Source organism: Cryptomeria japonica, chromosome 1, assembly GCF_030272615.1.
Source record: "Cryptomeria japonica chromosome 1, Sugi_1.0, whole genome shotgun sequence".
Lineage (NCBI taxonomy): Eukaryota > Viridiplantae > Streptophyta > Pinopsida > Cupressales > Cupressaceae > Cryptomeria > Cryptomeria japonica.
Window position 1 is genome coordinate 52,535,864 of NC_081405.1, and position 13,593 is coordinate 52,549,456.

General features: G+C 37.1%; 1 protein-coding gene across 1 annotated transcript in view; it reads left to right on the forward strand.

The window, feature by feature from the left end:
- The window catches only part of LOC131060261 (rRNA biogenesis protein RRP5), a 229,852-nt gene that overhangs the window by 141,077 nt on the left and 75,182 nt on the right, over positions 1-13,593 (forward strand). The window contains exons 18-21 of the mRNA XM_057993438.2: positions 294-400; positions 688-768; positions 941-1,015; positions 1,122-1,223. Of these exons, the coding sequence (XP_057849421.2) occupies positions 294-400; positions 688-768; positions 941-1,015; positions 1,122-1,223 (365 nt within the window). The remainder of the gene's footprint in view (positions 1-293; positions 401-687; positions 769-940; positions 1,016-1,121; positions 1,224-13,593) is intronic.

The following is a 13,593-nucleotide window of genomic DNA, read 5'->3' on the forward strand; positions in this document are numbered from 1 at the left end:
ACTAGTAGTTTTCAAGCACTATTTTAATCCCTATGTGCAAGTTTTTGTAGCTTCTGATGGAACAAGATTTCTTTTGAACTTGAACAAATAAAATTTTGTGCACACTATGTTAATGCTTTTTGTATAGAAATAGAACTTTAAGCTTCTTTTGAACTTTAAACTATCATAGTTAAAAAACAATATTTCTTAAAGAAATGACAATAAGTTTTTTTTTTTTTTTGTTTGGAATAATTTTACATACACAAGTTGCAGAGATGATAAAATATCTAAAAATGCATCTGTCATCATTGCAGATATTGTGAATCAGAGTCTAATACTATCAGCCAAATACTCGCTCATTGAATTTGCAACACTCCTTCCTTCAGATATTGTTCAAATTCATCCTCAATCAGTGTTGCAAGTAAAGTGAATTTTGATTACTTGTGTTTTTAGATATTTTGAAGCTGTACATATAAATTCTTTATGAAGAATGCTGACTGTATAGAATGAAAATTCGTAAATTACTGTTATAGGTCTTTAGTGCTTCTGTTTCTAAACTTGCTTGCAATATGGTGAATGATACATTTACTTTCATTTGCAAATGAAAATAAAGTCCTTGAGGTTCTGATATTTTGTGTCTATCTGAGGTTCTTTGTTGTTAGTTTGTTATATGCCAACTGACGGTTTACTTTTTCTGTCAATATTCAGGGATATATATGCAATATCATAAAAAATGGTGTCTTTGTTCGCTTTCTTGGCCGTTTGACTGGTTTTGCACTAAAACATCAAGTAATATCCCAACAAGCAGATAAATATATGTTTCGTGGATGTCAATATTTGATTGATTATTGTCTTGGTTTTCCATGCTAAAATGATTGCACTTGTAAGTGCAATGGGGTTTTAATTTAAAATATAAACTTTGTGGACTATGATTTTCTAACTGCTTCTGTGGGTTCTGAAGGTTTTGGACCGTTTCAGTGAGGATCTTATGAAACATTTTTATATTGGGCAATCTGTACGCAGTCAGATACTTAAGGTTAGTAAGAAACATGAAATGGTTTTAGAAAAAAAATCAGGTTTGCAACAAACTTAAAGATATCTGGAAAATTGGTTACCATTTTAGTTGTTACACTTGTTTGCAGGTTAATGAGGAGACTGGAAAGATTGGCTTATCCCTGAAGCAATCTGCTTGCTTTTCAACAGATGCCTCTTTAATTCAAGGCTATTTTCTTGAAGAAGATATGGTATTAATAGATTTAAGAAATGCTGACGAGTCTTGTTTGTATTTTTATTCTGTTAGAATATGATTGTTTTTCTTTTTTATGTGTAGAAACAGTTTGTTTTGCTTTAGGTTGTACTGTAATTTATCTTCGTTGGAATTGGCTTGTTGATGCTGCTTGGTTAAATAAATTTGTTTGCATAGAGATAATACTTTCTTTTGTATTCTTTAAAAAGAAGTTTCAAGTGGTTCTAGCACGGAATTGGAATTTGCTAGTCTTAACTCTCTTATTAGCATTTGCATTATAAGTCAAAACAATTTGGGTGCTTTTCATTTATGGTGGTACTGGTTATGTTGGGAGTCATAACTATAATAGCAGCAAGGGGCTTGTAATGGAGTGAATCAATAACAAAATCTTCTTAAGAAAAATTTGATCCCCATTTACATGTAAAACCTTTGTTATGCCCAACTGTAGATGGTGATGGTGTGAGCTTACATATGCACACACACACACCCACTTTGCGTAGCCCTCCCTCCCATGCCCTCACTCAAGCCTTGAGATTGATATCTCTCAATTTTTTTTAAATAGATGTGTCATGCATGTAAGATATCTAAACTAATATCTGTAATAAATTAAGTAGTACTATAAGTATTATAAAACACCATCAACACCACCTCCCAACTCATCACTGAGATTGATATCTCTTTGTGTCTTTTAGATAGATGTATTTAAGATATTTATACAAGTATCTATAATAATTTAAGCAAAGTGGTATAAGTATTAACAAAAACAAAATTATAAGTGTTAAATGTTGATACAAGAGCATCCGGGTCCATAGGCAATTTTGCATCGACCAAAAACATTTTAGTTTCATTTTTTAGATTTGGTGTTTATTTTGGTTTCTTTGGTGTTTTTCAGGCATCCTTCAGTAGCAAGAATTCAGAGATTTCATCAAATGTGCAATTTTCAATTTTTTGCCTTGTCGCACTTTTAAGGCTCCACAGGCAGTTTTTGGAAATTATTTCTGGAAAATCTGTAAAGACTCAAGTAAAATGCTTTTGCAGGGACATTCTTTGATGTACTATGTGGAATATGCTAAAAGAATCAAAGCAAAATCTTTTCCAGTTTGAGAGATTTTAATGTCGGAAGTTTGTCAAAAATCTTCGTAGTTTACGAAAAGTTTGAAATTTTGAAATTCTTGAACACAGAGGATCTTGGTATGTCATTCCAAGCATACTTGCCAAGTTTCGTGCAAAACAAAGAACTTTGAGTTTTTTGCCTGTCAATTGACATATTGTACAAATTGAATCTTCTCAGAATGAATGAAAAGAAATAAACATCAGTAAGACATAGCCAACAAATTAGAAGAAGGATGATTAAAAGACAAAGAGAAACCAAACACTATTCTTTGAAAAAAGCAGTGAAGCACTGAAAGGACAACGTGGAAGGCTAGAAGCCAAGAACAGAGGGAATTAAAAATTGCAAAATGAAAAGTAAAGGCCAGGGTAAGTTAAATAGGCACAAGGTTGAAGAACAGAGAAAGTATATATGCGCAGGTATGGGGAGAAAAACCATCATGTAAAGAAGATAGGGGCATAGGAAGAAAAAAATTGCGCTGGAAGTAGAGAGGAGAGGCATGGGGCTGCGTGGGTGAAAAGAATTGTGAATAAAATACTACAGATAACAAAATGAAAAGAAATTACTGCTGCATTGAGAGAGAATATGGAGATGGCTAAGAAAAGCCATTGCGGAGAAAGGAGAATTAACTGAGTGAAGGAGGGAAAAGTAAAGCGCAGGAAATGTTGAAGGGTGTGCAGTAGATGAAGAGCCAGAGAATTTTAAAAATTGCAAATTTGAAATGAATGAACCTAGCAAGGGAGATTATGTGAAGACAGAGCAAGGCTACACAAGCAAGAAGGATAGTCAGATTTAAATAAAATGAGCAACATCATATTTTGTAGTGTGATAATGACTGAGAGGTCAAAATAATAAATCTGTTATTAGTGTTATTTTCACCATTATTATTTATCTTGATTATAATTTGGAAATACTTTTGATTTTCTCTGTATGAAAAGAGGAGCTGTGTGTAGAAATTGAATCTATGTTGATGAGCTGCCTAGATTGATAATTTTATTGTAGTTATTAGATGTAGATTTGAATTCCTGTGAAATTGGATTGAAGGAGTTGTTTTAGTTCACATTTGAGTTGTGGCTAGGAGAGTGGGCAATTTGTAAAGGTACCCCAACTCCAACTGCCACACATGCCGAAGCCTTAGGAGAACATTAAAATAGTTATAGCTAGATATATTAAAGTTATACACACATACACATACATATACATATATTCATACATATTCTAAAATAATACTAAATTATATAAAAGATATAATAATTAAAATAAATATATATCATGAACCATATTTCTAGTAATAATTATATATTTACTATTAAGTGAAGTTGAAATGAGACAATCTATAAGAGTCACACCTCTAAGAAGTCTTGCTGAAGAAAACATACACACTTCTAGGGGGGGGAAAGGCTGGGGAATCAGTATACAACAATTTTCACTTATTTAAACTTTAGCAATCATAGAGCAGTAATCAAATGTATCCACACAGGTAAGATCTATCAATGGCGAATACAAGATGCGCATATGATTTTATGTGGAAACCCTTGTGGGAGAAAACCGCTACAAAATATAGTTTTATATATATCTTCTTACAAGCTTCGTAGGCACCAACCCACAAGAGACACCAATCCTCTTATCACTGCATTCCAATCTCTTTGAGTGAGAGGCACCAACCTCCTGATCTCACAAAATAGAAGGCACCAACATTTAAAATGCAATTTAATAATAATGTTTTTGTATCTGCTTCAGGTCACCTTTAAAACTGCTCACAACTTGAAGAAAAAATCTGCCTTAGAAGTTTGATCTCAGATCTGCAATATACCTCTACTCAGATCTGCAATATGATCTTCAATGATTGCTCCCAAATCTGAAATGTATCTTCACAAACATTTGCATTAGGTCTGCTTCAAATATGTGTTTGATTTCTGCTCATAAATCTGCTCCTTTCTGCTGTAGGTCCACTCTAAACATAGGAAAGACATTGAATGAATTGTTGTTCAAATAGCCCTCAAATGTCTCTCCTTTGTACCTTCCAAATAGCACCCCTGCACCCAACAGTCGTGTCTCCCTAATGAGGTTGGCCAAGATCAGCAAGTGCATTTTTATTTAATTTTTTCATTGCCCAAATAAGAGGGGGTTGGCCTCACTAAAGAAAATTGTTTTGCAAGAAATGGGATATTGAGAAGGGGTGCCAAAAACTGAAGATCGACCAACATGCTTTTATTTTTTATTTTATTTAATTCCTTCCAAGCATTGGTCGACCCAGCTAAAGATAATTGTGCAAATTAATATATGTAACTAGTCTCCTTCTAACTCTACCCGTTGACATCAATGACAATAATTTCCAATGCTTGCATTCTAACTTCAAGAGAAATTAGTGAAGTAGATTTGGCGTTTAACATTTGTGCTTGTATTTTATATTTTTTTCTTCCCATGTGATTGCCTTATTTGTACATTACAATAAACATCTATGGTAGTTATTGTTGTCCTCATTTTTGTTTTCAAAAATGTTGGACTATTACATAGGAATTTTTGTCAAAAAATGAAATTTTTTCACTCTATGGAATGCTTTCCGAGGTAGAATTTTTCAGTACCCCTGGACTGGACTAATCCTCAGTCCATCCTCAAACCATGTTTCGAATTTCATCGTGTTTCGAGTTTGTTTGCTTTGTTTTTCTTTCAATTTCGGGTTTTTCTCCTCGACTGCAAGTGGGAAATTTTCCTTAAGTTGCAAGTTTTATTTTCCCCTTGTTCCTTTTTTTCTTTTAAGTCATTGTAGGAACTTTTTGAACATATTACAAGTGAATTTTAAATGATAAAGTAAAAATAAAACTTGTAATTTATTTAAAAAGTTTCACTTAAGTGATTTTAAGTTATGGTAGGGGTTTTGTGACTTGTTAAAGGAATTTTATTTTCCCTTTAGTAGTCTTTTGTTGAGTTGTTTAAAACTTGTAAAGGGAGTTTTATTTCCCTATTACATGTATTTTAAACTTGTAGTTTTCTCTCACAAACCCGATTTTGATTTAATGCATGAAAAGTGAACATATTAAAACTTGCAAATGGGTTTTAGAAACCCGATTTCATATGTTCTTTGCAAATTTTAAACTTGTAACCCTTCTCCAAGAACCTGACCAGCTATTGAAGTCGAATTTGTTGAAGGATTCAATCGATTTTTGTGGAGAGATTTTAGGAGGAGGAAGGCCTTTTGAATCCTAAGCGATTTTCATGCATTTTGAAACTCTTTTTGTGCCACATGTAATCGTTTTTGCTGGTTCAAAGGCGTTAAAACAACAAATACGTGTTCTTCAAATGCTACGATTTACCTCATGAAAGTGCCACGATAATTCCTCCTAAGTCGTTTTGGCTTCTCTTACCTAGACGTGGAGATTGGAAGCTTCATTTGACCGATTCTTCATGCATTTGTTAGGCGTTTTTGCTGCATATGGCGTTTTTGAAAAACGTGGCTAGGGTTTGAATCTTCTTCTTTTGTCTATTTAAGAGATTCATTCTCTTCTTTCAAGGATTGCTTCTTGTTCAGGAATGGGAATCTCTTCAGCTAACCCATTGAAGATTGGCCGATATTACCTCATCACGTCTACCAAAGCCAAGGCAATGGAGACCGAGTTGCAGGAGATTAAACTTAAAAGGTTCAAGTCAAGAGTAGATTTTGACTATTGAGGCATGAAAGAATGGATCAAAAAATCCTTTATACATGTGCATCGGATGGAAGACATTTGGGCGGATCTTCGTACAGAAAAGGAGGTTCGTAAGATGGATTATTGCAGGCTCACCCTTGAGAAGATTATTGATTTGAACCTGGTCGACATTCTGCAAGGAATGATTGATGATGGGAATGTGCTTGATCTAGAGTATGTTTCACAAAGAGTTGATGAAGCCCCACTTCCATTAATTCAGTGGTCACACAAAGAATGCACTTCCATTCTTGAAAGATTTCAGCCCATCCTAGCTAACACCAACACTTGGCTAAAAGGTAATGGTGTTAAACTTATCAAGATCAAAATTGGTAAGGAAGATGACTCTACAGGACCCCTTGGTCGGAGGTCTGAGATTCAAATAGATAACAAGGAAGGTGCATCATCTTCAGGCACTAGAATTAAGTTGCGGGTGAGTCGGGCAATGGTACTTCCTCTTGAGGAGGTGACAGTTCGTGGGAAGGAGAAATACCAGCTTCATATTCATGTGATTGATCCTGAAAATCCAGAGGAAGAACAACAGTTAGATGATGCTCCTAAGTCACCTCATGAGGTTCCTTCCTCAATCCCCATGGAGCTACCTTTATCTCCTCCTGACACAGATGTGGATGCTTCTTCCACTATTCATGATGTTCCTATAGTAGTGGATTAGTCCCCTCAGAATGCCATTCCCATTTCAGCAGTTGAGCCACCTCTTGATCATCAACAAGAGAGTTTGTTGGAAATCTTCGAGGATACTCCATGTATTCATTTGTCAGAAATTGATACCTCTAACTTAACTTAACTTGCAATTTACAAAATGTTTTTACAAATAAACATGTCAAAAGAGAAACTACAACTAAGAAATTACTATTCTGAAAATGCAACTAATATGGTATTAGAGCTTGGGTTTTTGAAACCTTGGGATCGGTGAATGTGTGTTTGTATTCATGGCAAAGAATTCACCAAAGGGAAGCTATATGATTTCGTACAATGGTTTTTGGTGAATTTTGTTTTCAACAAATCGTGGGTTTTTATTTGCAAATGGGACAAAAAAATATTAACTAATATAGTCAACAACATTGAGATACCTCTTTTGGAGAAAGATAATAATTGTCTCAGACAAGAAAAGTCAAGAAGGTTCTTAAAATTGAACAAGATTATTCACTTGCTCTTTTGGAGAAGATGCTCACATATGTTGTTACATGACTAGTGCTAGCTGTGAAATTGAAACATATGTTGAATCCAAGGCCCTCCAAGTCATGGTTTTAGAGGCAAATCTCATCCTTTGCTGAAAACATGTTTGGGTTTTGATGAGATATCTTTGATTAAAGATTTATAAAGTCAAATTGCTTGGAGCTTGTGAATTAATTGTGTGAGACTTTTGTTAGATGTTTAAGAGAAGGATCATTTTTAGGATGCATGACAAATTTTGAAAAAGTGTAACACCTAAATTGGTGGTGGGGAACTTTCTTCATATAGAACATATATTTTAACTGCTTCTTAAAAATCCAAATTGTAAAATTGGAGGAAAATTACACCATTAAGACTGTGGAAACTTGAATCTCTTTGCATGCTGAATGTTATCCAACTATGATAGGCTAGTTTAATGGTTTGTCATGCAGATGCCTTTGATTAAGGTTTGATCCAGGCTTGTTTGGGACCCGATACAGTGCAAGTGGGGAATCATCTACTGGGGTGGCAAAATGATTGGTTTCATCTTGGACAAACCTAGACCAAATGTGATAGATTTTGGAGGGATCCAAAATGAACCTACAGATTTTAAATGGCTTCAAATTTTTTTCTACATGTTTTTCTAAAAACCTGGTTGACTTTGTCTAGCTACTAATGGTACTAATGAATACAAATCAGCTACGGGCCTTGATCATCTATCAACATTGGGAGGGAGGCTAATCATGCATTTGCTTGGGATGCCCATATGACATTGATTGAATAGAAAGGTTGGTTGGCACACCTCTTCTTCCTTTAGTCAATGATGGCAGCAAAAGCATTGTGGTGAAACCAATATATTGCAGTAATGGAACCCCATTTTAGTTTGCAAGAGACCCAATATTGGAAGATTCTCAATTCCAATCATTGGCAAGCTTCTTGGAGATTGGTAGATAACTCGTACACTGGTACATTGTGATAAACAATACACAAATGAATAAGTTGGGTAGATTTTGTATTTGTAGAGGAATGAAAACCCCCTTATTTCATCCAAAGTCAAAAACAATGTGGTGAAACGAATATGTTGTAGTAATGGAACCCCATTTTAGTTTGCAAGAGACCGAATATCATGAGTGTTGGTGTAATTATTTATTCATGTTGGATATAATTACACTTTACTCAAGTTTACTTAGGTACATGCATAACATTGTAGTTTGCATATGAGACACTTAGGGAGATGTGCATACATTGGGAGTGTGTATGTAGGAGAATTCCCACCTTTTATGGTTTGATCTTGTTATTACATTCCACCTTCGGTGGGTGATTTACCTCATGTGGAATATTTTACTATTTCTCCTACCTACCTTTGCATCTCATTGAGCTGCATGTCATCATTGTGTGCTCTCGTCTCTTAGCCTTGTCTTTATAAGCAGGCTTATCCTACATTGTATGTAACAATAATGATGATCCAGTTGATCTCTTTTGCATCTTGATAGGAATACAGTTTATTCTTGTCATATATTTTATCTCTCTTGTCATTGTGCTATCTATTGGTCTCTTTGATCTTGGTTGCTTCAAGCATAATCTCGCATGGTATCAGAGCCATTGGAGCGCCTTTGCATAGCCTTTGGAGAGAATTTGAAGGAGGTCAAGAGGTAGATCTGAGGAGCAACATCTTATAGAGGTGTCCTAGATCAGATCCGACCTCGCCATTGAGTCTAGGTGGCCGTTTCCATGAATTTTGACTATAAATTCACCTATATTGGGTGAAAGTCAGAATTGAGGCTTTGGAGGAAAATTTTTGCCCAATTTGGGCGGTACGGTATGATTTTTTGAAAAAAATTATAAAATAATTTTTTTTCTACGAAAATATTATTTAATTGTCATTTTATAATATTCGCAATTTTGTTTACAAATTGTAAAAAGTTTTTTTTGAAACTTTTTAAATTAAAATGCAAATATTATAAATTGGGGGGGGGGGGGGGGAGCCGTGACCCCCCACCCTCGGGATAGCGTATTGCGCCTTTAATATCTGTAAGGCCGACAACGTACTTTTCGAGCAACCAACCCTTCCCGTCGGCGCCTGTCCTCCCCGTCGGTACTCTTCCTCCGACTCCACGCTGCCCGATGACCACCCCTTCATCGATGCCCCTTGGTGACTCGCAATGACACTGCTTGGCCAGTGACTTTCCCAGCGTCGATCTTCCTCCGACAGCCTGCCACCTCGTGGTCTCCGGCCATCCCCACCGGGCTCCTTCACCAGGTGGCCACACTTACTGACTTCTTCTTGCGCGGGTTGCACTTCCAATGCCTCCCCGATGCCTCCCTTGGCCTTCCCTTCGCCTCGGTCAGCTCTCCTGTGTCCACGCCCGCACCAACAGGGTGCCTCCTACATGCCACGTGGCACATTATAACTGGTCCCGACTCTCCACGTCCGCGCCACGAAGCTCAGAGTCACCTGCCACGCTGCACCTGGAATAATGCCACACGACATCAACGCGTGACACGTCACCCCTGCACAATCAACGCCACCTCGATCGAGTCATCAGACCTGTCAGCGTGCAACGTAGCCTACGATGCCACATCATCCAGCCACGTGGCACGACACGTTAGCGTACAGTCAGTGCCATGTCATCAGTTGTACAACCACGTCAGCAACACACATCATCTTCGTACTTCTACTGTGTAAGCTTTCCGTACTGACACGTCATCATATGGATCCAATCTGATTTTGCCATGTCACTGTCCGTACTGTACGGACGCACAATCAGCAGGGGAGTGTATTTTTCTGCGATGGTCATATGACCGTCAAATTTAACACACTGGTTTGCTGACATCATCATTTAAAATTTTTTTAACAGGCCCCTCTCATTGAGTTTTTGATTTTGCAGTTCAACTTCAAATGGCCATATCTTGCTCATTTTCGCTCCTTTTTGGGTGCAATTTTTTTTGAAATGGGCTAATTTTTCATGTACTTTCACGTGGTGTTGTTATTTTTTTGTTTGTGTGGACAGATTTTTCATAAAATTCAGTTTTTGGTGACTGTACCTGTCCAATCCTTGTTTCTGCAACTTCCAGGACTCTGTTTGGGCTCATACGAATTCCTTTTCCGGTGCTGTTTTTTTTGAAAGTGCATTATTTTTCGTCTACTTTCATAATCTGCTATTAGTTTGCAGTGACTTTGAGTAGAAATTGTACTTTCAACATATGGTCTTTTTTGGCCAATTTGGCACTTGTATTGCATAGATCTATTTTGTTGGTCTTTTGCATTTTTGTTCTAAGCCTATTGGGGCAGTTGTAAAACAAAATCAGAAGTCCAACTTGCCATTATTTGCAAGTGGCCTATTGTACACGCACTGCATTAAAGTGCCAAATCATCATTTTTGGGGGGTACTTTGATTGAGTGAATTTGGGGGGGTGTCTCTTGTGCGTTGTTTTCTTGCGTTCTTTCTTTTTGCTGCTATGGGTTCTCCTAAGTTTCCACTCTTAACTCCTCATAATTATGCTACTTGGAAAATTGATGCATGGAGTAAACTAATGGAAAAAGGATTAACTCATTACATTGATGGAACTATTGTTGCTCCCGCTGATCCTAATGTTGATCCCAATGGTCACTTGGATTGGCTCACTAAGAAGATTATGGGAATTGGTACCTTAAGAAAGTATGTATCAAAGGATCTCATCTTTCATATTGAAAAATGTATCTTAATTAAGTATGCTTGGCAAAAGTTTCAAGACTTGTATGGTCAAGTTGATGAGATTGGGGGATATCAAATTGATAGTGATCTCACCATGTTAGATCCCAAGAACTTTGATACTATACAAGATTATGTCACTAAGGCAAAAGAGTTGAGAGCACAACTCAAGGATTGTGGCATTGATAAGAAGGATACTCAATTGATCTTCAATTTGATGGGCAAGCTTCCACAAGAATATGCAGCATTTATTTCTAGTTTCCAAACCCATAGGATGACATTGGGTTCAAGCTACACAATGCCTACATTTGATGCTTTCACCGAAATGTTGATGATGGAACAAATTAAGTTGATAAGCATGGGCATTTGTTAAGACTTCTAAGTCTCAAGCATTAGTGCAACTCAAGGAAACAAAGGAAATCAAAGAAAGGACAACTCAAACAATAAGAAAGGCAAAGCAAAGCCTAAGGACAAAGCACCACCTTCTCCACAACAAGGTGATTCATCCTCTTCCAAGAAGGACAATTCACCAAAGGAGAGACCTACTTGTGCCTATTGTAAAAAGGTTGGTCATGAGGAGCTTTGTTGCCATTCTAAGAAGATTGATGAGCTCATACATATCCTCAAAAAGCACAACATTGATTTGCCTAATGCCTACAAGGAGGATGATTCATCACCTTCCACTTCCTCACAATCAAAGGGGAAAGGGCAAGCATTCATGGCCTCAACAAGTGGGAAGACTCACTCTTTTGGGACAAGAAAAGGAAAAGCTCTTTGTGCTACTACAAGTGATGATTCAGGGAGATGGCTTCTTGATTCAGGGGCTTCTCATCATATGGCATCTTCGCAGACTATGTTTTCTACATTTGAGCCTTGCACCATGCCACAAATTTTGATGGGCAATCATACATACATGGATGTGATTGGGAAAGGATCTATTGCCATTGGGGATTACTCCTTCAATGATGTGTTGTGTGTACCCCATTTGGCAAACAATCTTCTTTCCATCTATCAAATCACACATGGGGCAACAAAGAAAACTGTGGAGTTCACACTTGAGTCAATTTTCATTTGAGACTTGGAGAGTAGAGCTATCATTGCGACTGGGGCTGTGGATCATGCATCTCGGTTATATTCCTTTTCAGATTTTGTTCCTATTGATGAAGATGATTTTACATATGATGATCACACTTCTTGTGATGATTCAGATTTTGAGGAGAACTTTGGGTACTTGAACTTGGGGATTCTCACATGTGACCCCGTTCTTGAGCCTTGCATTACATCTCCTCCTATTGATATCACATCACCTATTGCACTTGATGATGCAGATAGTGTGACAGTTTTGCCTTCTTGTGATTCATTGCAGCAAGATATATCTTGTCTTCTAGCTTTAGTTTCATGGGATGAGTACTTGACAGACATTGCAGGTTTGTTTGTAGAGTCCTATATTGCAGATTTGGGAGACGTCATTGATCATATTTATCTTCTCTTTGATGAAGATGATCTTTCTTCGATTGTTGCGAGGGAACACTCTGACCCTCTTGTTCATTCTCTACATGATCATTCTTTCGAGGTTGACATGATTGTGGATACTTATTTACAGTTGTTTGAGGAGGTCTCTTTCTCTTTAGAGGAGACATGTGAGTCTTTGGATATTGCTCTACATTCATCTCCACTATATCTTGGAGTGCCTTTTTCAGTAGTGTGGAGCAGTTCACCACCTTTGGAGGGGGTATCTTTCATCATCGACATGGGGACACTTGAGCAGTTTTCAGAGACTTCATTCATCACGAGTTTTTTTCCTACATCTTCCCTTCATGATTGGGGAGACTTCATGGATACACCTTTGGTTTTGTTTCTTCCTAAGGGGAGGAACGTTGTTCGACGTTTATGGAGCAGTTTCTTCATTCATTTTCGAGTTTCTACCATTGGTGCAGATTCTACATTGAGGGGGGAATAACTAGCTTCTCTTCTTCTCTCGTATGGGGGGGGGGACTTTTTCCTCACATGGGGATTTGTTCTTCACATACTTCTATGAGAGTTCTCTTGTATAGTTTTCATATCTCTTTTGGGGGAGGGTTTTTTTACCATTGGGTTTTTCTCTCTTTCCCCGCTTTATGGGAGATTGCTTTTCATTTGCATTTGTACATGGGTACCTAACAGGGCCTTGTAGCCGGGACCCATCTTGTATTGCTTAGTTGCATTGTAGACTTAAGTGCATACCCCTAAGTTGCACTTAAGGGGGGTTGTTGGTGTAATTATTTATTCATGTTGGATATAATTACACTTTACTTAAGTTTACCTAGGTACATGCATAACATTGTAGTTTGCATATGAGACACTTAGGGAGATGTGCATACATTGGGAGTGTGTATGTAGGAGAATTTCCACCTTTTATGGTGTGATCTTGTTATTACATTCCACCTTCGGTGCGTGATCCAGCTCATGTGGAATATTTTACTATTTCTCCTACCTACCCCTACCTACCCTTGCATCTCATTGAGCCACATGTCATCATTGTGTGCTCTCTTGCCTCTTAGCCTTGTCTTTATAAGCAAGCTTATCCTACATTGTATGTAACAATAATGATGATCCAGTTGATCTCTTTTGCATCTTGATAGGAATACAATTTATTCTTTTCATATATTTTATCTCTCTTGTCATTGTGCTATCTATTGGTCTCTTTGATCTTGGTTGCTTCAAGCGTAA